Source organism: Adiantum capillus-veneris, chromosome 23 (genome assembly GCF_014529385.1).
Source record: "Adiantum capillus-veneris isolate H3 chromosome 23, ASM1452938v2, whole genome shotgun sequence".
Taxonomy (NCBI): domain Eukaryota; kingdom Viridiplantae; phylum Streptophyta; class Polypodiopsida; order Polypodiales; family Pteridaceae; genus Adiantum; species Adiantum capillus-veneris.
The window spans coordinates 10,194,066-10,220,738 of NC_140953.1; the positions used below are offsets into that span (position 1 = coordinate 10,194,066).

The 26,673-nt window shown below is 41.6% G+C and overlaps 1 protein-coding gene and 1 pseudogene across 5 annotated transcripts in view; both read left to right on the plus strand.

Annotated features, from left to right (window-relative positions):
• The first annotated feature begins 682 nt into the window (after positions 1–682).
• LOC147427407 (E3 ubiquitin-protein ligase UPL1 pseudogene) lies at positions 683–1,896 on the plus strand (annotated as a pseudogene).
• A 2,082-nt stretch (positions 1,897–3,978) lies between these two features.
• LOC147427408 (cysteine-rich receptor-like protein kinase 29) overlaps positions 3,979–26,673 on the plus strand; it is an 80,749-nt gene continuing 58,054 nt past the window's right edge. For 4 of the 5 annotated variants that reach the window (XR_015185937.1, XM_086496384.1, XM_086496385.1 and 1 more), the window contains exon 1: positions 3,979–4,817. Coding sequence is in view for 4 of the 5 variants with exons in the window: in XM_086496384.1 (XP_086352510.1) it covers positions 4,004–4,817 (814 nt within the window). In the remaining variant the exon portion in view is untranslated. The remainder of the gene's footprint in view (positions 4,818–26,673) is intronic. The other variant, XM_086496382.1, reaches the window with a different exon arrangement.

Consider the following 26,673-nt stretch of genomic DNA (forward strand, 5'->3'; position numbering starts at 1 on the left):
GGTTTTTTGTGGTCTATGAGAATAAGAATTTGCAAAAAAGTTGCTTATAGCCACAAAAGTGGCTCATGTTCACACAGCCCTAGTGTTAAGCCAGGTTCAGACAACCGGACAAAAGAAGCCTTGGGGACAAGAAGGTAGCAACAACCACCCGTTCTCTGGATGCTGACTAGGTTGAACCACGTTTGTCACCGAAATATGGAACGACCATTCACAAGTGCAGAACCATATCATTCATGACCAATGTTCGAGAAAAACGTGTCTCAACTTAATATCGTGTCGTTTTCAATTTCAAAAATACCCGGGGAAAGGGAGAAATTCCACCCCAAAATAGAGAAAAATAGTGTAAAAACGCGAAGAAGTTACCTAATTACTTCGTTAGCGTAGAAGCAAATTTCCCCTCCTTGGCCCCTCAGCAGCCCACGTGGCTCCAGCGCAGCTCTAAAAAAACGCCTGCGCATCTCGCTCAAAAGCTAAAATCGCGGCTTTGCCTGCGCGTCTCGCTCAAAAGCTCTAAAAAAACGAAGTAAACAGCGCCGTCAAAGTTACCAAGCGATTCTGATGTGCAGGTCAACTCTCTTAGCTCCTTGCACGTGAAGGTTTGTCAAACCTGGCCTACACACATGTAACTGAGCTTCTGAACAAGATAGTGGAGTTGGCACCAACTCATCGGCGATTGTTTATAATGGAACTAGCTGATGTTGCTAAAAACCTTTCTGGGGCTGCTGTTAATGAACTTCAAGCTCTTGGCGAGGCGGACTCTGTCCAGCTTAGCACGGCCTCCATGGTGGGAGCAATAGCACTATTCTCCTCTAAGGATATCAGTCCGACGAGCTTATGTATTAGAAGATTCATATAATCAGTTTAGAATGAGAACACCTGATGAACTCAAGGGCCGTTTGACTGTACAATTTCAAGGAGAGGAAGGCATTGATGCTAGTGGGCTAACAAGAGAGTGGTACTTTGTCCAGAGTAATTTTTGACAAGGGTGCATTTCTCTTCACTACCGTTGGCAACGAGTCTTCTTTTCAGCCAAATCCCAATTCTGTGTATCAGACGGAGCATCTTTCCTACTTCAAGTTTGTAGGCCGTGTGATTGCCAAGGCTCTGTGTGACGGGCAGCTTCGTGATGTGTATTTTACTTGATCTTTCTATAAGCACATATTGGGAGTGAAAGTGACTTATCATGATATTGAGGCTGTAGATCCAAACTTCTACAAGAACTTGAAATGGGTTCTTGAGAACACTGTAAATGATGCACTTGGCCTCACCTTTAGTATCGATGCAGATGAAGAGAAGCATATTCTCTATGAAAGAACTGAGGTTATGGATCATGAACTTATTCCTGGTGGCAGGAACATCAGGATCACAGAGGAGAATAAACATGAGTATGTTGAGCTAGTTGCTAAACACAGGTTAACGACCGCGATACGACCACAAATCAATGCCTTCTTGGAGGGATTCAACGAGCTTGTGTCTCGGGAGCTTATTTCAAATTTTAACGACAAGGAACTTGAGCTCCTTATCAGTGGTCTTCCAGAGATAGACTTGGAAGACCTCAAGGCAAATATGGAATATACTGGTTGCACGACTGCATCTCCTGTTGTGCAATGGTTCTAGGAGTTCGTGCACCAATTTAACAAGGAGGACATGGCCCGCCTACTGCAGTTTATAACTGGCACTTCAAAGGTTCCTCTTGAGGGTTTTCAAGCATTGCAAGGCATCTCAGGACCCCAATGGTTCCAAATTCACAAGGCTTATGGAGCTCGTGAGAGGCTTCCATCGGCACATACATGTTTAAATCAACTTGACCTTCCAGAGTACTCTTCAAAGGATCAGCTGCAAGAACGATTGCTACCTGCAATTCATGAAGGCAGTGAAGGGTTTGGCTTTGGCTGATGTGAGGAGGGAAAATTCCTGGCTCTGTTATATCATATACACAGGGTTTTGGGCGGGGCACACGATACAACAAGAACCCCTCGCTTGTCATAACTCCACGTGGCTCCAGCACTTAGAAGCTCTAAAAAAAACTACGCCGTCCAAAGCCCAGCGTTGAAAAGCCACAGTAGAAAAAACTACGCTGTCACCAAGCAAATAAAAAAATATTTCCAGGGTTTGAAAGATCTTCTCCACAAGTAGTTCGCAGGTTCCAGAAGTAAGCAGTTCGCAAGTTACAGCCATAGCACCAGAAAGGAGTGTCGAAGATCTTTCAAACCCTGGTAATATTTCACAGATCATCAAGCTGGAGAGTACTTTGGATGCTTGGCGACGTGATGAGCACTCCCAAAGCTCAGATATTTCGTGCGATCAACCCATGGCAGAGGTATGTTCTACTAATGCTACTGAAGCAGAAGATATCAGATTTCAATCGATGATCAGTTGGTCTGATATGTAGTCGAATCACCAAAACTCATTGCCTTTGCTGGCCCGTTCAGCACATTCTTTTGTTGATGCTATCGGTTGAAGTGAAGGATACACAAAAAGCTGATGCAAAGTGAGGGCATCTCTCCGGATGAAATCACCTATGCTTTAGTCTTAAAGGCTATCTTGACAATAAAGACTCTCTCTCTAGTTGTACCCTTACAAAAGCACAAACAGACCATGCGGGCATTCTCTTTGAGATGTCCTCTATTGGAACACGTTGACTGCATAGTACTGTCAGCATGGACCTGGAAAGGAAGCTCTGAACTGTTTCAGTGTCAAAGGTTACGCGCTTGTAAAACTTCACAAGAGAATTGTCACCCATGATAAATAAGTCAAAGGAAAACCTGCTAACCACTGATGGCGAACAATTGGTTGCTGAGGTCACCGATGCGTGTTCGCAAAATACTATGTTACTAAACGGCATGATACTATGTTGCGAAGCGAGGGCCTCTCTCCAAATGCAATCACGTACACATCCATGAAGGCATGTAGCTCCACGCAAGAAGCTGATATGGGCAGAAAAAGTGCTTGAGGAGTTTCGTTTTTGGAATGTCGCCTCTTGAAATGGATTGATTTACAGGTTGCGCAAAACAGATTGTAGGTAGAGTCTCTATCCAGATGCAATCAACTACGCCTACACAGGAATCTAGAATGCATGCGGATCAACAAATGCAATGACTTACACAGCCATAGATATTATAATTCACGATATGATCACTAGTCAACGTTTGTTGGGAGTATGATTCATGCTTGGTGGTGGTTTGATCGATATGTATACAAAATGTGGTGTTCTCACAATAGCACAAAATCTTCTTGAAGGGTATCCTCCCAGGGATGTCGTCTCTTGCAGCGGGTTAAGTGCAGGAGATGCCCAACATCGTTGATACAAGGAAGTCCATTCGCGCTAGACATTCAATCATGCGGTGAGTAAGCATTATTATTTTCTGATTTTTGAAACTCAGAATGCAGTTAATGAACACACTGAAAATTGCACGCTGCCGTGGGAATGGCACGTTCCCTCGTATTATAAAAATTGGGGAGGATTGTGCAAACTCTCCCATGCAAGGAGACTTGCATGTTTTTTTTTTTTTAAACATAAAAATGGAACAACAAACAAGTAATAACATTGACATCTTGTATGATCATGAACATTGAGCTTGACAAAACTCTTAACACTCCTTGTGGTTTTTGGCGAGGTACCCCTCTGAAGCACTACGATCGGTAACCAATTAATGCGGAGGTACACGATTAAACCACGACGATCGGTATCCCAAACACTCTCAGATAAAAAAATCTAACACTCTTTCATGAAATCTCTCTCTCTTCTCTCTCTCGGTTTCCAATATTTTGTTCGATCTCAATTCAATGGAACATAGCTAACGATGCACTCTAGTTTTAAAAAATTTCCTATTGACAAAATCGAGGAAAGGAATTTTGCATGTTCGGAAGCGTGGTAGACGTAACACCGTTGATGTTTTCATCTCCAGCTCAGAGTTGAAAAGAGAGGACATGTTGACCGATGACTCGTTAAAATAAAAGCGCATCGCGCGTTTAAAGATGCAAAGAGAGCCTCTCAGGTGCTATGGATACCAAGAGAAGAGTGATGCTCCAATATATCGCCCTTCTTCTTCTCCTCTGGTGGATATGGCAAGAGCACGGAGCAGAAGGGGCAGGCCCCTACTTGGGGGTCGCCTACCACACCTGCATGCGCAACAGTAGCATCTCGCTGAGCAGCACCTTCAAGCGGGATTTGAACACAGCGCTGAGCAACCTCACCAGTCTGGCGGCGCAAGGCAGCAAGTATGCGATCACCACGGCAGGGCAGGAGGAGATGGTGTATGCCGTGTTCCAGTGTAGAGGCGATCAGAGCCTGCAGCTATGCTGGCAGTGCATGCAGAACGCCACGGCCCGCTTGCCGCAACAAGAGTGCCCAACCTCTAAAGGAGCGCGCATACAGCTGGATGGCTGCTATTTGCGCTACGACAACCAGTCTTTCTTCGAGCTAGACACCAGCTTCGTCATCGGCTACTGCTACGCCTCCACCACCGACTCCGTGGCCTTGTCCGCCATCGCAGCTATAATGGAGAATGTGACCACCCTCGCTCCCAAGCAGGGCGGCTTCGCCTCTGCCAGCGCCAGCGGCGAGTACGCCGTCGCCCAATGCCTTGGCTACCTTAACGAGTCGGAATGCTCGCAATGCCTGTCCACCTCCTCCTATCGCACAATCTGCGATTCCACCTTGGGCGAGCAGCTGCATCTCACCAGTTGCTACTTCCGCTACGAGCCTTATAGTTTCTTCGAAGCGCCATCGCCTCCTCCTCCTCCTCCTACCTCATCGGCACCAACCTCTGCTCCTCCTTCATCAGCTCCGCCTGGGGCGATCAGCTCCTCTCACGGTGAGTAGCACTTTCCCTTTGCTTTCCCCGTACACTTCGCATTTCTTCGCTACCTGGTCCCTATTACAAATTATTGTGATCCTACATAATTTTTAAGGCATTACCATGTTTATAAATGCCACGTGGAAAAATTAATGATGGTTAACTTGAAATGGATTGACTCCATCTAGAAAACTATTTGCGGCCCAAGAGGTGGGATCGACACTGGAGAGGAAACCGTGCACATCTTAAGGCAAACAGACGGTCCGTGAAAGAGTAGCCCCCCCACTCCCCCCCCCCCCCCACTCCCCCCCCTCTCCCGGGTTCGAACTCGTGACCCCTCGCTTGCAAGCCCTAACCTTGTGCCCATGTGGGTTTCCTTGCCCTCCTTGTCATCGTAAAGTGGACTCCCTCATCAAAAAGTAACTCAGACAAAAAAAGTAAACTCTCACCCATCCAAGACGGATCAAGAGCGTTGTTGCAATAATGCCTGAATTGAGAGCCGTAGATCCCACCACTTAGGGTTCATTCGACACCCTGTGGTATTGTGTGTGTGTGTGTGTGTGTGTGTGTGTGTGTGTGTGTGTGTTGGGGAGAGAGGAGGAGGAGGGGGCGCAATGGAAAAGTTATGATGCAAAACTCTTTTTTCATTTTGCTAGTCAGAGGGGCAATATGGAGGCCATTATGATTTTTTCCCCTTGTTTCTTAAGGCAAACACACCTTAAGGAAAACAGACGGTCCGCAGAACGTTGAAAGAGTAGCCCCCCCCCCCCCTTCCCGGGTTCGGACCCGTGACCCCTCGTTTGCCGGCCCTAACCTTGTGCCCATGTGGGTTTCCTTGCCCTCCTTGTCATCGTAAAGTGGACCGCCTCATCAAAAAAGTAAACTCTTGATCCGAGACGGATCAAGAGCGTTGTTGCAATAATATCTGAATTGAGAGCCGTAGATCCCACCACTTAGGGTTCATTCGACACCCTGTGGTATTGTGTGTGTGTGTGTGTTGGGGAGAGAGGGGGAGGAGGGGACGCAATGGAAAAGTTATGATGCAAAACTCTTTTTCAATTTGCTAGTCAGAGGGGCAATAAGTAGGAGGTCACACAGTTCCTCTTATTGTCATATGTAGGCCATTATGAGTTTTTTCCCTTGTTTTTTGCTGACACAGTAATTAGAAAATCCTACACAAAGCAAAATATATCTTGCACTCTAATAGAAAGCATGTCATTTTGCATTCCAAGACTTTCGCTTCCTATGTGCAAGGAGCAAACAGTCGACCGATAACTTAGGACACAATCCGGAATGACAACAAATGAGCCATTAGGAGAAACTTAGACTCAATTTTGGACCCAATAAGAAACGCCAACTCGGCATAGAGAGAGGTAATCCTGAAAAATACGAAAGTAATTTTTTGGAATATTATTTCTCATAGTATATACATAAAAGTTTGCTCGATTACTTAAATGCATGCTCGTACAAAATTATTTACGAGAGCCCAACTTAAGTGTGCACAAAAGTCCATGTCCATGAATCATAATGGGTGATGTGATGTGCGATGAGAGAAAACAAATAAGATATGTTTTCAAAATACAAAAAGAATACCACGGATGTATCTAAAACGTCCAAAAACCTCAAGATAACACTTTGAAACTCTCAAATCTAACGTTTCTAGCTCAAGATATAGCTTTTTTTAAGCCTAGGACCTTAGGAGGTCAAAACCAAGCAAATAGAGGCCCAAGAGACACCTCATGGGCCTCTATTTGCTTGGTTATGACCCCTTCATAGTTTTAAATAGTACTACGTTTGAATTCGAATTGTGAGTCGCTCATAAAAAGGCGATTGATGCTTAGGTGAAATGCACACTTATAAGTACCTCACTTTGAAGGATAGCAACAACGGATCATAAAAAGGCGCTCGGTGCTTGTGCAAGATGCCACTTTTTTTGTGACAATGACAATTTCACCAAAATGGTTTTCATGGACATTTTCAAAAATAAGGAGAAAAGCTTTTTCTACGTAACGTTACCTGCCTTCTTCTTATTGATTGAAGAGCATTCTCTCACTAGAGCTAAAAGGCCCAAAAATAAGTCCAATTCTTTCCTAATGCATCATCAAAATATGAAAGTTCCATAGTGGTCATTGATGTATTGGCATTCTACTCATAATCAAAGTCTCTTTCAACCGCTTCTTTTGATGCCATTGTTGGAAATAGGGTTACAGGGAAACACACACAGCTTGGAGAAGATGAAGAAGCTCAAGGCACACAACAAAGAGTATATTGCTTAGTACACAATGGAAAGATAAGTTAGCTCTAGAGTGATGGACATATATACAATACACGGGAGAAAAAACCTCCTAGTGAGGCGAAAAATGTCTCGACGGTCCTAAGTGTGTTCACACACATCACTACCACATATATATGGTAACGAATCTCCCCTGGGAGTGAAGCGGTGAATGAGAGCTGACACAATGTATAAGGAAGTGCCATGTCGTGAGGACATGATCAATCCACAAAGGGGAGTAAGCCCAAAGCTTTGCGGAAAGCTTCAAACTTCTCACGAGGCAATGCCTTTGTGAACAGATCTGCAAGGTTGTCATGTGTCGACACATAAGTCAAGTTGATCTCTCCCATTGAGAGTCTCTCTCTGACACAGTGATAATGCACCTCGATGTTCTCTAAGCGAGCATGAAAATCTGGGTTCCTCGCAATTTCCAATGCGCTCTGACTGTTAGTGTAGATACTCAATTATAGCTGCGAAGAATGCCCTGCACTCAGCTTCACAGTTGGAAGAGGACACAATAGGTTGCTTCTTGCTCAACCATGACATGCATGAACTGTTGAGCATGAAACAAAAACCACTTGTGGACACTCGCATGTGCCAAGCCTAGGATAAGACTGGGCGGGCCAAGGGCCAGGACGCAGTCAAGCCTAGGATAAGACTGGGCAAGCCAAGGGCCAGGACGGAGCCATGCGGTCAAGGGGGCCCTACAAGGCAAGGCCTTTATAGGGCATGGCTGGGTGGAGAGTTGCAGGCTCCAGTCCCCTCTGTCTCATATTGGTATAAGAGCTCAGGGGAGGGGAAAGAAGGGAGAAATCTATGGAGAAGTTTTTGCGCTCTCTCTCTCTCTCTCTCTCTCTCTCTCTCTCTCTCTCTCTCTCTCTCTCGGACAGGTTGTGAAGGTCGTGGAGAACCACTAGGAAAAGAGCCATAGAGGGCCACAGGTACGAACCCTAACAAGGGGGAAAGAGGGGGCGATGACCTGCTCAGGATCGAGTAGGGGAGGGCTTGGAGGATGTGTGTTGCCATACTAGGCCATTCACGCTTCTTGAACGCCACTCGGCAAGGATCACAGTGGACGCAAACTCTCTCTCTCTCTCTCTCTCTCTCTCTCTCTCTCTCTCTCTCTCTCTCTCTCTCTCTCTCTCTCGTGCAGCTGTTGTCTCGCCATACCTCGACAACAGGGCCCCTTTTTCACACACAGACGCTCTAAGGCCTTTGGCCTTGGGCAATAAAGAATGGCCAAGGGAGGGTCCCCCCCCCCCCCCCGACATCTCAGCAAATCTGGAGGACGCTTCTTTGGCAGCTACCGTACAACAATATGTAGGATTTATGCAGCCTCTCGACGATGAAGTCGAAGATGTTTCCAATTGGCCTTTAAGGGTGCATACCCACTCCGATTACACACCACTCAAAGCCTTGTCTCTCTAAGATCGGCAAGCCGAGGTGGCCGATTTTTCAAATAGTACGATCAAGTACCGCATCAGAAGCCACTAAATTTTTAGCATGACAACCGAATGAAGCTTGCCAATTTTCCAAGCAAAGTCGACTTGTTTGCAAAGTAAATCGGTATGACTACGTCATGAGTTATGCAGTTGGTTTTCACGTTTATTGAGAATGTGCTCGATAACTATGGCATGCAACAGGTGTTTGTACTGTCATGGATGTTTTTTTTCCATAGTTGTGTAATTTCAATATTGTGAGCACACGCATGGCTTGTAGAAATTACCATAAGCACTAAGTTTTTGCTAAATATATTGTTAGCAAAGATGAAAGCTAGGTTTGCAGATCGCAATCAAGCAAGGCTTCGTGTTTCTGATGGCCTATAAAGGCAATTGTTTAAGCTACTATGTAGACCATTTAGATGAACAAGGTCGTTTAATGCGAGCCAGCTCTCCAACAGGGGTTTGTAGTGCCTATTTTACATCAGCATAGCTCTCAAGGAGGCTAGGTCTTGTATCATTTAAGGTGGATCGGTAAGTACGTTTGATCTAGCGATTTCACTTCTGCGTTTTAATACTTTTTGCAGAACTATCCAAAGAAAAAACAAGGTTGTGATGATGCAAAGGCAAGGCCTTTTGTTACCCTTCATGAGAGGTGCTAGAGGTTTGGTATCATGACTCTTTGTTATTCAAGGAGCAGGCAAAGATATTACTCGCCTGACAACAAACCAAATCCGATGGGTTTGAACGATCACTAGTAACCGCTACATACAAGCAATATGGGGCAACTCAGGTATGCTTTGATTCTACAGTTATTGTGGATATTGGTATGTTACCAATATGGTATATTATTCGACAAGGTCGATAATTGATGAGGTTAATTTTCTTTTAACTATGTTTAATTTGACATTGTTATAAAATATATTACGGGAGCAAGGCTCCTTATACCAACACTCAAGAAACTGATTTGTGTATTACGTGGGCCATTATATTTTTGATATCTCCTCCTTCTACTACCTAGAAGAGGAGAAAAGCAAGGCTTCCAAGAGCACGGCTCCATTCATTGGATGCAGAATCACTTCAAAGCTATTGTAGCTTGCCAATGGAGAGGCAACATATGTACGCGAAGTACATTGAAAGCACCATCAAGCCACAAGATGCTATGATATTCAATGCCAAGGCCAGTCTGTAAGTATGGTAACTTTAAGTTTCGTTTTTGAACTTATTCACTTTTGCAAGAATTTTCACAATGCCAACTTATCAAGCAAATGTTACTTCGGTCAAGTAGTGTTTGGCAATAGATGACACTTGATAGCTAAGCTGTAGATGCTATCTCTATCAATAATGGGCAATCTCATAAGCTACAGGATTCGGCAAGGCCGATTCTCTATGAAATTTCGACAACGCCGATTCTTTTCTGCTTTGACATATGTATGTTAACAAGAACACCTGGTAGCTATGAGCACTTAGGATACGTTTTGTCTCATATTTTTTTATGAACTTATGCGAAGCAACTGCAAGGCTTCACTTCAGTGCATCTTGCATAGAATTTTCCAATGGCTAGAATATGCTAGTAACATACTGCGAGAAACTTGGCACAATGTCTAGCTGATTTTTGTTGAAGATGATGAAACAGGAAACAGAAGGAAGACAGCAACTCAGAGTAGGAAGAAGATGGAGAAGGAGAAGACACAGAGCTTGCGTACGAGATCTCTGTAGTCTGTCTCTTTGTATTAGAATAATAGTTTATATAAACTCAGAGCTACAAAGCTTACATGAAACCCTAAGAGATAAGGTGTCCTTTCACACCAGGTGTCCAGGGGGAAAAACCCAGTGGGAGAAAAGTGCCCTTGGTGAAGCGCGTATACACACTAACACTACTACATGTCTACAAATCCCCCCTGTAGTGATAGCGTGAATCCGTACAAGGTAGCAGATCATCATGTGTATGAGAGTAAGCCCAAAGCTTTTCGGAAAGCTTCAAACTTTTCTTGTGATAATGCCTTCGTAAATAGATCTGCAATGTTATCCTGTGTAGGACAGTAAGTTAGTGTGATCTCCCCTACATGTAGCCTTTCCCTGACATAGTGGTAGTGAACCTCTATGTGCTTTGTTCTTGCATGAAATACTGGATTCCTTGCAATTGCCATAGCACTCTGACTGTCAGTGAAAATGGTAGTGGGTGCCTGTTGACACTCACAAAGATCTGCCAATAACATGTGTATCCATACACAATCAACTGTTGTCGTGAAAGCTGCCCTGTACTCAGCTTCACAAGTTGATGTAGCCACTGTGGGTTGCTTCTTGCTTAGCCAAGATATACATGCATTTCCCAAGAAAAAACAATTGCCACTTGTTGAATGTCGTGTGTCAAAATCACCAACCCAATCTGAATCACTGTAACCAAGAAGCTGCATAGAACTGTGCTTTCCATACATATCTCCCCTTAGAAAGAACATGGCAAGATTAGGGGTACCTGAAAGGTAACGAAGTATGCGCTTCACAGCCTGCCAATGATGCATACCTGGGCTGTGCATAAATCTGTTTGCATGTGAAACCCCAAATTGAATGTCTGGACGAGTGTTGCCTGCCAAATATATCAAGCAACCAACCGCTGCTGCATAAGTATGTACATCAAAAGGTTCTCCAGCATCGTGCATGCTCAACTTTGATCCAGTTTCTACGGGTGTAGAGATTGGTTTACAATTTGCATACCAAACTTGTCCAAAATTTTATGCAAATATTTTGCCTGCAGCATGTATATGCCATCCTCTGATTGCACAAACTGAATACCCAAGTAATAATGTAGCAAACCAAGATCAGACATCTCAAAGGTTTTTCTCAAAGCATCTTTAAACGCTTCAATTTCATCTGCACTATTGCCTGTAAGAAGCATATCATCCATGTAAAGTGTTAGCATAATGAGAACTCCATCTCTCTTTTTGACATACAAAGTACTTTCTGTTGGACTATTCTGAAATCCCTGGCCAATCAAATAAGTATGTATCTTCTCATACCATGCTCTTGGAGCCTGTTTGAGACCATACAAAGATTTACGCAATCTACATACCTTTGCTCTTGACCTTTTACAATAAAACCACTTGGTTGACTTACATAAACTTCTTCCTGCAAATCACCATTCAAAAAAGCAGTTTTGATATCCAACTGATGCACTTTCCAACCATGATGAGCAACAATTGCAACTAGTGATCTAACTGTGGACGCACGAGAAGTAGGAGCAAAGGTTTCATCATAATCTATGCCTTTCTGTTGCGCATAGCCTTTTGCCACAAGCCTTGCTTTGTACCTGTCAACAGTACCATCTTGTTTCCTTTTTACCTTAAAAACCCACTTTGTACCAATAGGCTTTTTACCTGTAGGCAAGTCCACTAGATCCCATGTATGATTCTTATGAATAGAATCAATTTCTTGTTGCATAGCATCTTTCCACTGAACACACTCTAAAGCTTGTTCAAATGAATCAGCCTCATCTGCATCACAAAGAGTGCTAAAGCAAGCCAAATCTACTTGCTCTCTGCCAAAAGTAGTACCAGCACGTGTTTTTCGTGGCAACGATGCATCCAACTTGCTATCCTGCAAAGTTTTCTGAACCCATTTAGGCAAGGTTCTTTCTTCCCTGAGAACTTCTTGCTCTTCACGCACAATTTCTTCTACATCATGAGGTGTCACATGCTGATCAAAAGATTGATCAAGATTATCAACCTGTTGTGATTCTTGATTCTCCACAAAAGAAGGAAGCAAACCTTCAAATACATCATGTGTCTGCATGTGCGGTACATGAAAAGCAACCATAGATTGAGCAGTAGTTTTTGCAAAAATTACATCACGACTTTCAAAAATCTTGTTTGTAGCAGGATTGTAAATTCTATAACCTTTACTTCCACTACTGTACCCCACAAATATACATTTGATTGCCTTATCATCAAGCTTCCCACGTAACTGCTGAGGGATGTGAGCATAAGCAAGACAACCAAAAACACGAAGATAACTGACTGAAGGTTTTCTGTGATACCAAGCTTCATATGCAGTAATGGTCTTCAAGGCACGAGTAGGACACCTGTTCAAAACATGTGCTGCACAAGCAACTGCCTCCATCCATAGCTTATGAGGCAAACTCTTAGCCTTGAGCATACATCTAGCCGTCTCTATCAAAGACCTGTTCTTCCTTTCTGCAACACCATTCTATTGTGGTGTGTATGGCATAGTGCATTGGTGTTTAATGCCTTTCTTTCCCAAAAATTCCTTAAATGCACCTGACATGTATTCACCTCCTCGATCGGTACGAAGAGTCTGTACTTTGCAACCTGTTTCATTTTCAACCATGGCGACATAATGTTGAAAAACTGCAAACACATCTGACTTTGCTTTGAGTGGATACACCCAACAAAACCTGGAAAAGTCATCAATGAAGGTCACAAAATAAAGTTTGTTTCCTATAGATGGCGTCCTCATAGGACCACATACATCATTGTGTACAAGCTGCAACTTTCGTGTCGCTCTAACTGAACCATCTTGCGAAAATGCAAATCTGTGCATCTTTCCAAGAACGCAACCTTCACATACATGTCTTGGTGGCATCTCCAATAAAGACGAATCATGCACCATATTATGACGTTGTAAAGTCATCAAACTGCCATAAACTAACATGCCCAAATCTAGCATGCCACAACTCAGCATCCTGCATGGCCTGAGTCTTTGTTTCTGCAAAACATACCTGAATCTGCTTTTCATAACGATCTAGCACAAATAGTCAATTTTCCAGCGTACCTGTAGTGATAAGAGAATAACCATTCTCTCGATCTCGTACAACACATCTGTCATCCTCAAAAATGACCCGAAGACCATTTTTTGCAAGAGAGGATACAGATAACAAATTCTTCTTGATCCCTGGAACATATAAGACATCTGGCAAGCATAAATCTGAACCATCTGAAATGGTAATCAAAATCTTACCAACGCCTTTGATTGGATAAGAAGCATTATTTGCACATGTCACCTTCTTTCCTGTTGGAGCTGCATCCAATGAACAAAACAAATCCTTCCTTGAAGTAATATGCCTGGATGCACCACTATCAAAGTACCAAATCATTTGTGTCTCGTCAACACTGTAAGCAGAAAAATCTGAACATACTACGAAAGCATAAGAATCTTGCACAAAGTTTGGAGACTCTTCTTTAGCTGTAGAAGAATCACCAGAAGCTGAAACAACCAAACTTGACTCTTTCTTCTTTTCTTTAGCAATTCGCTTTTACACTCACTAATGTAGTGACCAGGTTTCTTGTAGTAGTGACATTTACCTTTCTTCTTGGACTTGTCGGAATCACCTTTAGACTTCTCTGAAGATTGTCCTGCACTAGACTTGGAGTAAGGAGCACTCTCTTTACCCTTGTTTTTGTTTTGTACAACAAGAGCATGATCCATACCATCCACCTGTAAAGACTTGTTCTTACGTGATTGATCCTCTTGCAATAGCAAAGCCACTAACTCTTCAAAATGAAGAGGCTCAGGATTAGCTCGCAAAGACAGAGTCAAAGAAGTCTGAAAAGTCAGATAAGATGGTGGTAGTGAATTGAGTGTTTTGGAAACCAAGTCCTTCTCTGGAATCACTTCATCAATGCTAAGCAATTGCTCTTTAAGATCCCTGATTTTTGTAAGATGCTCGACGATATCGTCACCTTGGTCCATCTGTATTTTGTTAAGTTGTTTCTTCAAAAACTCTATTCTGGCAGCGTTTCTTCCTCCAAACATAGCTTGCAGAGTGTTCCAAGCATCCTCAGAAGTTCTGCAAGATCTGATATGTGGTGTGATTGTCCTCTTTATGGTTAAGGCAATCACAGCCATATCTTGTGCATCTTTAGTATCCCATCTCTTTTGCTCTGGAGTGACTTGTGAGGGTCCTGCACCAACAGTTGCACCACGACCAGGCGTGGTAGATGCAATGCTACTTGGACGAACTTCATCTCCAGATACATAATCCCACAATTCTTTACCAACCAAAACATTTTTGGCCATAAAAGACCAAAGAGAATAGTTGGTACCATCCAATTTGTCTTCGGATGTAAACGCACCAAAAATCTCTTTGTCCGTAGATTGAGCCATACTGTGGATGCACACAAGAGAGCAAAAGAACCTCCAAGAGATTCACAAATCTCCTCTCCAATCCAAGCAAAACTCTACACAAAATCTCAGCACAAAGCTAAGACAAGCTGCTTCCCAAAAGAACTGTTTACCTGAAGAAAATCTATCAAAAAGCACACCCTCTTGATCTAAAAGCCTCCGAAAAGTAACTTTTGCTACGCTGCTCAGAACAAAATTCTGAGGGCTCGAACGGCCTCGAAAGGGGGGTAAAACCTCAGGTCACCTACCCAAAATACTCCGTGAACGTCGAGGATGCTCCCACGAGCAAATTTTCCGAAAACTGCCTGAAAACTGCGATTGCGCGCGCGGACGCGAAAACGCAAGTAGAGGCTCTGGAAATCACCTCGCTCTTATACCAATTGTTGAAGATGATGAAACAGAAAACAGAAGGAAGACAACAACTCAGAGTAGGAAGAAGATGGATAAGGAGAAGACACAGAGCTTGCGTACGAGATCTTTGTAGTCTGTCTCTCTGTATTAGAATAATAGTTTATATAAACTCAGAGCTACAAAGCTTATATGAATCCCTAAGAGATAAGGTGTCCTTTCACACCAGATGTCCAGGGGGAAAAACCCAGTGGGAGAAAAGTGTCCTTGGTGAAGCGCGTATACACACTAACACTACTACATGTCTACAATTTTCTCTTGGAGGTCGGTATGATCCGAGCGACGTTGGCATGTGGGATACATCCGATAGCTCTCAAAATCTTAGCATGTACGACTACGAGCCAGCTTCAAGCGGCGACTACTTGTCTCAAAGGGCCGACAAGTTAGTAGATTTCAAGGTATGCTTGTTTTTTTGGCAATTGAACCTTCCATTTCAAAAATATTTTTCTTCTGTGCACAGCAAAGTGCTTTGCCAGACTTCAGGCGAAGCAAAGCTTCTCTTATGTACTGCGGAATTATCACTTGCCTTTTAGATCAAGGATAATGGCACACATATTTTGCATTCAGTGGATATAAGCTCACAGTTGAGTCTGGCAACGACGCACTGTGATGTATCCAGGCCAGTGTGATTGTGCAAGGAACGTACCGCAGTAGCTCACAAGGTTGAGACTGTTATTGAAGCCAAGGGCTTACCGATCCATTTTTCTAATATGCCTGCATGATATGTGAACATGATGGCAGCATAGCCACCCCATCTTTGTATACGCTTCCGCAATATCATCAGCTACTCTGTCTACAAAGATTTGAGAGTGATGGATGGGCTTCCGATCGTTGTATATGTATATATCAGTGAGTACTTTACATTATTTACTCTATGCACAAGGTGCAACCAATCCCATTGACGGTTTTTATGGGTAGCAAATAGGCATGGCCTAGCTATGAAACAACTGATTTATGGGAAGACATGAATACATTAAGAGAGCCTCCATGTAGGTAGTCTCTTCTGTAAACCCGTGAAAAAATCTAGTATGACTATTTTCTTTGAGGGTATTTTCCATCTTTCTCCTCTATCATGGAGGGAGAAGATTGTGTCACGACTTAGTTGTGAATAGGATTCCAACTGAAGAGAAATTGTTGCTTAGTTGCAACACAACTCAGGCCTCTAGGAGTGGCATTTTCAAGGGTATGGCCCCGTTAATACATAATTACTACATAGGTGTTGAGCGTCATGATTTGAGCTTAGCACAGTGGTACTTTCAAGGAAAGAAGTCTGCAATCTACGAAGGGGTAGTGGACAAATTCAACTTTCTTAGTTGATTTCAAACACTTTCAACCATGGTGGACTATGTTCGTCACTATTGGATGCTAGTTTGAATAGTGTCCATGCAAAGTCTAACCAAGCGGTTTGACATTGCAGAATCTAACCAAGGGGTTTGGATTGCAAAGGCAACACCCAAGGTTACTAGTTCTTATTGCTTATTTTTCACTAATCTTTCCTTTAATGTGTAATAGGTAACATATAACTACATCTTCAAGGCTGGTTTTATAGTAAGGCATCTTCCCAGTTGTATGTTTTAAGTTTTGCAAAGTGCGCGTAACTATGGGTAAGTGAATGTTATGTACAACTTCCAGGTACACATATGATTTGGTTTATTTCCATTTTGGAATATGCTTTGCTTGACTTTTTCAAGTCCGGTGAATAAGCTTGAATGCTTTCATCCATTTTTGCTCTTCAGAGAGATGACAAGGTCATGTAAGAGCCAAGAATTTTGGATCGTAGTGTCCAAAATACATTTCTGCATTACCCAGTTATGGATCGACTAGTAAGGGTTTGATTTGGCACACGTTGTCACATGGGATACAACATGGTCTAGGAACTCGAGGAGTTCGGTTTAGCTAGTGTGGAGCAAGGTTAATGAGGGTCTCTCTCATGCATGTCGCAACGTGTTTGCAATTACCTCCACACACAAGTACATCTCGTACTTGAAGGATGTTCTTTTTCCAGACATTCTTATTTGAGACATATTCCACATGTGGAGAATATGAGCCTTTGGGACTGACACTGGTGTCCTCTATTTCAATTATGTGTCGTGACAAAGTCCCTAGGTACTAGTCAAATCCGTTTATAAGATCATTTATGCATGTCGTATCAAGAACAATTTCAGGGGCCAAAAATTGTCGCATACCTAGTCAGACTTGTTAAGGTACAAGTGTTGTTAAACAACTTTAACGGATAGCTATTATACATGTAGCAAGGCTCTGTTCTGTTGAGCAACATGTTTCATTGGTATGTAGGTGTGATTGATTTTCACATTCCATTATGGTCCAATGTCAGGCCACGGGCCAGGAACGGACATGGATATGCAAGTTCGGATCTGTTTTTGCTAAATGTATGCACACTAGTTTTTATGGGTCTTAGTGTTTAACAAAGGCTGATTTGGAGCGGCATGCACATTCATGACATAGATGTAACAATCACTAATAGAGGTCATGGCTCGTTTTGAGTGCTTGTGGATCTTTCAAGCTAACCAAGATGGTTATTCATAACATTATTGATTTCTCAGCAATGTTGTAAGAAACTATGATCCCTGTTTACCAATCATCTGGGAAGACTGTCTATAAACGGTAGGGAAACACATCTCAGTACTGTCATTTATCCAAAGAGGATAGGCAGATTACAAGTGTAATCTTGTACTAAAGGATATACGAAGAGCGTACGTTAGCACGAGGGGATTCAATTAGAAATCATGTATTGCACTAGTTGGGGTTTGCTTACCATAAGGTAAAAGCATGTTTGCGACTATGTTTAGTTTCTTCATATATAAGTTAGATTCTCAACCTTGAACACTAGTTACGGTGGGGTTGTTTACTGATACGAGAAGATAACAAGTCAAGGACCTAAGATTGGTTTACGAGTTACATCAGCATGTTACTTTCATGGAAAGTGAAAAGAGGTACTCTTTGGAGTATATCTTTGTTGTGATAACTCGTTTAGCATGCTCATGTGCGTTCTAAATGGAGTCTACATACTATGTTGGATATAGGCGGGTTATACAATACGGATGCAAAGGGAAAAAATGAGAAAATCAAGATGTTATTCTTGGTTTCATTGAACCTTCTAGTGAATCGTGTTCCTGTCCAATGAATAGTTGGATCCATGAAGGAAATTGTCGCATACCTAGTCAGACTTGTTAAGGTACAAGTGTTGTTAAACAACTTTAACGGATAGCTATTATACATGTAGCAAGGCTCTGTTCTGTTGAGCAACATGTTTCATTGGTATGTAGGTGTGATTGATTTTCACATTCCATTATGGTCCAATGTCAGGCCACGGGCCAGGAACGGACATGGATATGCAAGTTCGGATCTGTTTTTGCTAAATGTATGCACACTAGTTTTTATGGGTCTTAGTGTTTAACAAAGGCTGATTTGGAGCGGCATGCACATTCATGACATAGATGTAACAATCACTAATAGAGATCATGGCTCGTTTTGAGTGCTTGTGGATCTTTCAAGCTAACCAAGATGGTTATTCATAACATTATTGATTTCTCAGCAATGTTGTAAGAAACTATGATCCCTGTTTACCAATCATCTGGGAAGACTGTCTATAAACGGTAGGGAAACACATCTCAGTACTGTCATTTATCCAAAGAGGATAGGCAGATTACAAGTGTAATCTTGTACTAAAGGATATACGAAGAGCGTACGTTAGCACGAGGGAATTCAATTAGAAATCATGTATTGCACTAGTTGGGGTTTGCTTACCATAAGGTAAAAGCATGTTTGCGACTATGTTTAGTTTCTTCATATATAAGTTAGATTCTCAACCTTGAACACTAGTTACGGTGGGGTTGTTTACTGATACGAGAAGATAACAAGTCAAGGACCTAAGATTGGTTGACGAGTTACATCAGCATGTTACTTTCATGGAAAGTGAAAAGAGGTACTCTTTGGAGTATATCTTTGTTGTGATAACTCGTTTAGCATGCTCATGTGCGTTCTAAATGGAGTCTACATACTATGTTGGATATAGGCGGGTTATACAATACGGATGCAAAGGGAAAAAATGAGAAAATCAAGATGTTATTCTTGGTTTCATTGAACCTTCTAGTGAATCGTGTTCCTGTCCAATGAATAGTTGGATCCATGAAGGATGCCATTGTGGAAACATTAGTGTTCATATGAAGATATAACCACTTTTGTTTTCGAGGACGAAAATGCTTCTCCAAGGGGGGAGTAATGTCAGTCCTAGAGTAAGACCGGGTGGGCCAAGGGCCAACAGGACAAAGCCATGCAGTCAAGGTGGCCCTATTAAAGAAGGCAAGGCTTTTATACAGCATGGTTGGGTGGAGAGTTGAAGGCTCCAGTCCCCTCTGTCTCATAGCGTGTCATAACAACCAGCCCTATTTGAGTCCAAAAAAGCATGACGTAATTTGACGGCAATGATCCCCCCTTGGGATAAAACAAGCCAAGATGTAAATGTCGAAGTAGCGAAAAATCCTCTTGACAGTCTGTCAATGCTTAGACCCTTGGCTATGTATAAATCCGTTAACCTATGAGACTGCAACTGAATATATGGCCCTGTATTGTATACATAAATGAGGTCATCCATTTGATAAAGAGTGACATCGCAACATCGCCAGTATCATAAAGACTCAACTTCAAACTTGTTTACAGTGGAGTAGCAATAAGTTTGCAATCCTCAAGTCCAAATTTACATAGTAATGTCTCTATGTAGCTTGTTTGACAGAAGGCGATACCACCATCACACTGCTTAAACTACATATCCAAGTAATGAGGCAACATCTTCAAATCTTTCATCTTGAAAGTAGCATTCAGATCAACCTTGAATTCAACAATGTTTGTCTCGTTCGGACCAGTAATCCACAAATCGTCTACATATAGAACAAGAATGAGAAATACATCACCCTTATGCTTTACATACAACGTGCTTTCTATTGGAATGTTACAAAAGCCTCATTTAACCAAATGAGTGTCAGCTTTCTCATACCAAGCACGAGGAGATTGCTTCAACCCATACAAAGCTTTCTTACATTTGCACACTTTATCGTCTTGTCCTTTTATGACAAAACCGCGAGGCTGCATTACATAAACTTCCTCAAATATATCACTATTCAAGAAAGCAATAACAATATCTGATTGATGTAAATCCCATCCAAAATGATTTGCGAATGCACATAGAAAACGAACAGTAGTCATTACGACAAGTGGGAGCAAAAGTCTCTTTATAATCTATGCCTTTCTGTCGTGCATAACCTTTTGTAACAAGCTGAGCCTTGTAGTGATCAATCTCACCATCCGCGTTTCAACTTGTAAACCCACTTTGTACCAATGGTCTTTTCGCTAAGAGGCAAATCATATAAATTTCATGTTTCATTTTCTATAAGTGCATTATATTTTGATTGCATGGAAGTCCTTCAATCTTTTGAATTATGTGCTTCATCAAAAGATAGAGGTTCCTCTACATCACATAAACTAGAAACAACCAAAGCATAACAATCTGATGCATAAGATGCATGGCGAGAACCTGAACAATTACGACTAGACATAGGTGCATTCAATTTATTGTCATGAAAAGTATGCACCAACCATTTTGGCATACCTCTAGCCTGCTCATTCTCATTCCTTTCCACATCAAGTCCATCATGTACATCTGCATCAGTAATAGGCTGACCTGTAGTATTTTCAAAAACCCACATAGGCTGTACATTTGCCTCATTGGAACTTACATTTAAGTTTCCACCATTAAAAAGAGGCAACAAACTGTCATAAATGTCCTCTAAACTTATATTACTGTGTTTAGTCAATGACAACAAAGACAACAGAATCTTCCACAGACACAGCATCTTGTGAAACCAAGATATGTTTCGTTTGTGGATGGTATAACCTGTAACCTTTGCTTTGAGTACTGTAACCAATAAAAATGCACTTAACAGCCTTATCATCCAATTTTTTGCGTTGTGTTTGTGACACCAAAGCATAAGCTAAACAACCAAAAGCGTACATGTGATCAATAGATAGCTTCTTATCATGCCATGCTTCATAAGGAGACTGCAAAGATTTTGTAGGACACTTGTTAAGTACATAAGTAGCATATACGATAGCCTGAAGCCAAAACAAATGTGGCAAAGCTTGACTCTTGACCATACGTCGTGCCATTTCCGTAAGCGACCTATTTTTTCTTTCAGTGACACCATTTTGTTGAGGTGTATACGGCACTGTACATTGGTGTTTTGTCCCACGACTAGCCAGAAATACATTAAACTCATGAGACATATACTCCCTTCCTCGATCTGAACGAAGGGTGCTCATAGTACATTTAGAGAGTTTCAACCATAACCAAAAATTGCTTGAAGCACATGAACACTTCGGACTTAGCGTTAAGCTGATACACCCATGCATGCCGAGAGTAATCATCAATGAAAGTCACGAAATATAGTTAATTACCTAAGGACGGAGTTTGCAATGTATATAGGCCAATAAAGATCACTATGCACAAGTTGCAATCTGCATGTAGCCCTTACTAAACCATCCTTTGGAAACTTTGAGCGTTGCATCTTACCCAAAATGCAGCCTTCACAAACATGCTTTGAAGGTGCTTCAAAAGGCGGCAAAGAAGCAACCATATCAGATTGCTGAAAACGTAGCAAACATGCAAAATTCAGATGCCCAAAACGTGCATGCCAAAGTTTTACATCTGAAGCAGCCTTTGAATCCACAATCACATTTGAAAATTTTTGCCCACACTTGTCATACAAAGTGACCTTATACAACACACGGCACAAAATGCCAAATACAACAATTTCATCACCAAAACTGAGATCATGAAGTGTACATTTGTCATCCACAAATTTCACAACAAGACCAAGTCTAGCAAGTGTTGATACAGACAAAAGGTTTTCTTTAATCCTAGGTACATAAAGAGCATCAAGAAGTGAAAGAACTGCCATTCACAGCATTCAACACAATTTTTCCAACTCCCTTGATCGGATAAGAGGCATTATTGGCACAAGTGACCGTATTTCCATGAGGGGTAGCCTCGAGAGAGATAAACAAGTCACGATGTGAGGTAATGTGCTTTGTAGTACCACTATACAAGTACCAAACATGTGAATCTGCAGGAAGTGATATACATGCATCATGGACAGAAGGATCATAAGTGCATTTTGCACTAAATGCCCACTCTGCATCTACATTAGCATCACAATCTTCTTTCACAGAAGATTCTACAATAGATGCACTTGTAGTGGAACCAACCTCTTTCTTCTTGGCCTCTTTTGCCTTCAATATAGGACATTGCTTAATCAAGTGATCATTAGCTTGCAATAATAGCAATGTATCTTCTTCTTGCCTTTTTCACCAGAATTCCCAAACGAGGTGTTGCGAGTAGAAGCATTAGGAACATGTGATTTGCTACTCACCGAAGAACCATGAGAAGTAGCTACATTGCTGTTACCACCTTTTCTTTGAGTAGCAACAAAATCTTGTTCAACTGCACATTGTTTTGTCGTGTTCTTTCTTGATAGTGACTCTTGCAACAAAAATGTGCATAATGCACCAAACTTGACAACATCGGGATTTTCTTGGGTCATAAGTCTCCAAATACTACTAGCAAAAGTCTGGTAAGAATGTGGCAATGCATCAAGAACAGTTTGCACAAGTGAACTGTCAGAAATGACTTCGCCTGTAGAAATGAGTTGCTCATTAATATCCTTGATACCAGCAAGGAAAGTGTCGCATGTCATCTTCCTTGTGCATAATCTTTGATTCCAGCTCTTTACGTAGCAATGCAATTTTAGCCTCATTGTACTTGCATAAAGACCAACCAGAATATCCCAAGACTCTTTAGCTAATTTAGCACTAGTAGTGTGCTTCATAGATAATGCAATTAATGCATGAGCGTGTAAATCTCTAATATTCTAAGGAGTTTGCTCAACCCTAGGCAAAATAGCTCTAGCAACAACAGTCCTGCCACCAAAACCTGCAACATTCTCAATAGATCTTTGTTTGTATCCACAGAAGGCGGATGCTCATCAATGCCTTGCACAACATTCCAAACGCCCTTTGACACAAGAACATGTTGCATCATGTAAGCCCACATTGGGTAATTATCCCCATCCAGTTTATCCTCAACAACAACGAACAACTTGAAAACATCTGTGTTGTTGTCAGCCATGGCGAGTGATTGCACCTGTGATGTGAAAACTGCCCGGAAAGAGGAAAAATGAAATAGGATAAATACGTGCTATGTAGCACAACCCAAAGAAGACTACAAGGGATTGTTCTGCAAAAAAAATCATTAATAAAAAATTTGCAAAAAAGGACAAAATTGCATGCGTACTACTAGCTACAGTGGAAACAGAGACCGAAATGAGCCCGAATGAAAATTCTAAGCAGGCGAAGCTCTAGGAGCCCTTCCAAAGTATTTATTGACCTACTGAACGCTCACCAAAGCTCACCCAAAACCTGAGAAAGTGAGCAGGTGTGTGCTAGCGATGCTAGGGACTATGCCCAAGAGGACGCAACCTACTCTGATAGCAACCGTTGGAAATAGAGTTGCAAGGAAACACACACAGCTTGGAGAAGATGAAGAATTTCAAGGCACAAAGATTATATTGCTTGGTGCACAATGGAAAGATAAGCTAGCCCTAGAGTGATGGGCATATATACAATGCACTGGGAAAAACCTCCTAATGAGGGAAAAAATGCCCCGACGGTCCTAAGTCTGTTCACACACATCATTGCCACATATATATGGTAACATCCATTTCTATTAAGTGAGCAATTTCAAAGAAAAACTACACGATACCTCTTGGTTCAAGTTACCAATGAGAAACTTGCATTGAGCTATCCCTTAAACAAAATTAGCTCAAAACCACGAATATGAGCTAAACATTGAGAATATTTCATCTAGACGTCCTTTAAACAAGCACTTTTATCCAATAGAATCTCATCACAAGGAAAATTTTAGTAAGGAGCTACTCAACGTAATGTGGCTTAAGGGTTTTATCATGTGAGTCATACGTGAAACAAAGGGGATTTTGCAAGACGATTGAGGAGGGGAATTTAGATGAAGGTGGACTAGATCAAAAGTAAAGCTTCACCCTAAACAGTCCTTAGTCAAGTTTATTTCAAATTTTTCAAGTCTTCACTCCAATTTTGTGATGCACATGACAACATGGTGGTTCAAGTTTGACTCATTTTATTGGGGGAGGATGAGGGGTTGTGTAAAACTTGATTTAGTTTAATTTTTTGTTTATACCTTGAATGGTGTCCAAACATTCCCTTCACAAGTTGAGAGAAATTCTTAGCCGATATTGTGTTACATCATCAATGAAAGTAGACTGTACTAAGGTTTATTGTAGGTTCTCATGCAGATTGTGCTTATACACCTTCTATTATTTATATTTAAATGTGCTCATGCATATATCTTTAAGTGTGAAGCATCTTATTTTTGTGGGCGTGTTATCACTAAAGTGCTTTGGTAACATCTCAGCTCAATGCAAGATTGAGTGAGGTTTTTCATTTCCAATTTTCTAATGAGTCGAATGGGAGGTTGCAAGACCATGTAAGCTACAAGCATTCGCACTTGTAGGGGCCTACTTGCTAGATTGCCCTTAGCCACCGGCCTTGCTTCAAAGTTGACATATGTCCTCATGCCTTGTTTCAAGCTTGACATGGATTCTCATGCAAAAAACATTCAGCCTATGTTTTGGGAAAACATGTGAAAATAGCTGGGACACACAAGAAAAGCTTGTATAACATAGTCCCCACTATTTTAGAAGGTTGGGCCTCTAGTCTCAAGTAATTGGAGAACCAAGTTCAAGAAAGTGAAAGGGTGTTTAACTATTATGGAGATTCCATAAGTAGGTTTTAAATGTAACAATATGTCAACTCTACACCCACTGTTGAGTACTTTTACTTTACGAGAGATGCCGTAGTTGTTAGTGTCAAATAATATGAATGATAGGCTGACAATTATATTGTATAGTGGTTGACTTTCATGACTTTATAACCTACATATAGGTGAATCTTGGCTTTCTTGGATTCATCTAGAGAAATGTTCTGGTTGCAGATTTCACTTTGTGAAGTTTTTGTCCAAGGTGAAACCTGCATGTCATGTTTAGCATGAGATGTATCAAGTGAAAGTTTAAACCCTAAGGTCCAATTTATAAACATCAGTGCATCATGTAACCAATCCATCATATAACACGCATTGTTGAAAAATGGCTATAAACTTAAGAGTAGATACTAACAAACTTGATTTTAGGCATTTGCACTTAAAACATTAATCACATAATGCATTTCAAAAGAGTTAATGTGTATCATTTGACATCAAAACTTGTAAGTTTCCATAAAGAAAAATGATACTATTATAGTGTTAATTCTATTTCTTCTACTTTCATAGGTTTTCTTGACCTGATTTACAACAATGTTTCACCCATTGTCAAAGCATTTTGGATGTTTCACGTGCTCCACAATTTAGTTGTACCAAAACGCGATTTGCGGTTACGCTACCTATAGAATAGATCAAATACATCATGGTTACATCTTCAGGCATCCATGACAGAAAGACATATAGAAAAATAAAATAAAAGTGAAAGTTAAAGTAGAATGCTCTTGGAAAACCTTTCAGGACTCCCAAGAGATATGGCTACAATGGGGTTTCAATACATAAAATTAAAAATATCTAATCTAAATAGGGAAGTCGTTCATTCCTTAGGGAGTAGGGTAGGGAGTTATCCAATGATTGCTTTGTCACCTTTGTACACTGCCCACTTGCCATCTTTCTTGCTTCTTTCACTTTAGCCAATTCTATTGGTGCATTCTTGAATTGCAATGGTGTGTCAACTCATTTTCTATCCATATCTTTGTTTTTTTGAGTGATTTTGTGTACTTAATCACGGTTACTTTGTCAAATCCGTCCATAATCGTGACATTTGTGTGTGTACTATGCTTGTTTAGGATGGCTAACAATGGTTCTTTGCTACTGCTACTCACTTGCCCTATATATATAGACGGTGTGGTTTCATGCTTTTTTAGCCCTTGAGGATTATGGTCACTACAGTTCAGCTTTCATAGGACTAAACGCTCTTCTCTTTTTCCTAATCTCACTGTGTAGCTACTAGGATAAGGGTCCTAGAAGGGCAAGGTCAGCTAAGAGTTACACGTATGGCACATGTAACAAGGGGTCCCGATAGTTTATCCCCGGGGCTCTACTTCACAGAGCTGGATGGGAGGAGATCAACATGTTCGTACCTCGTGTCAAATGGTATTAGTGCTAAACATAGAAAAGGGAGAGGGAGTAGGGGGTGTGTGCATGGTCTCTTACACACACACACACACACACACACACACATGGTCGAAGGTTGACGAGCATGAACCATGCATGAGTTGGGCTCATCTTGAGTGCGAAGGAGAGAGCATCACTTTATAATATTATAGCAAGGCGTGATTCCTCTCTCTTGCCCTACATAGACCTACAAGCTTCATCTTTTTCATCTACATGTTGCTTGCACCATGTGAAGTTTCTTTTCTCACAACTTGGGCACCCCAATTGGAGACCTAAGGTCATTACAAGGGTTGTATACCA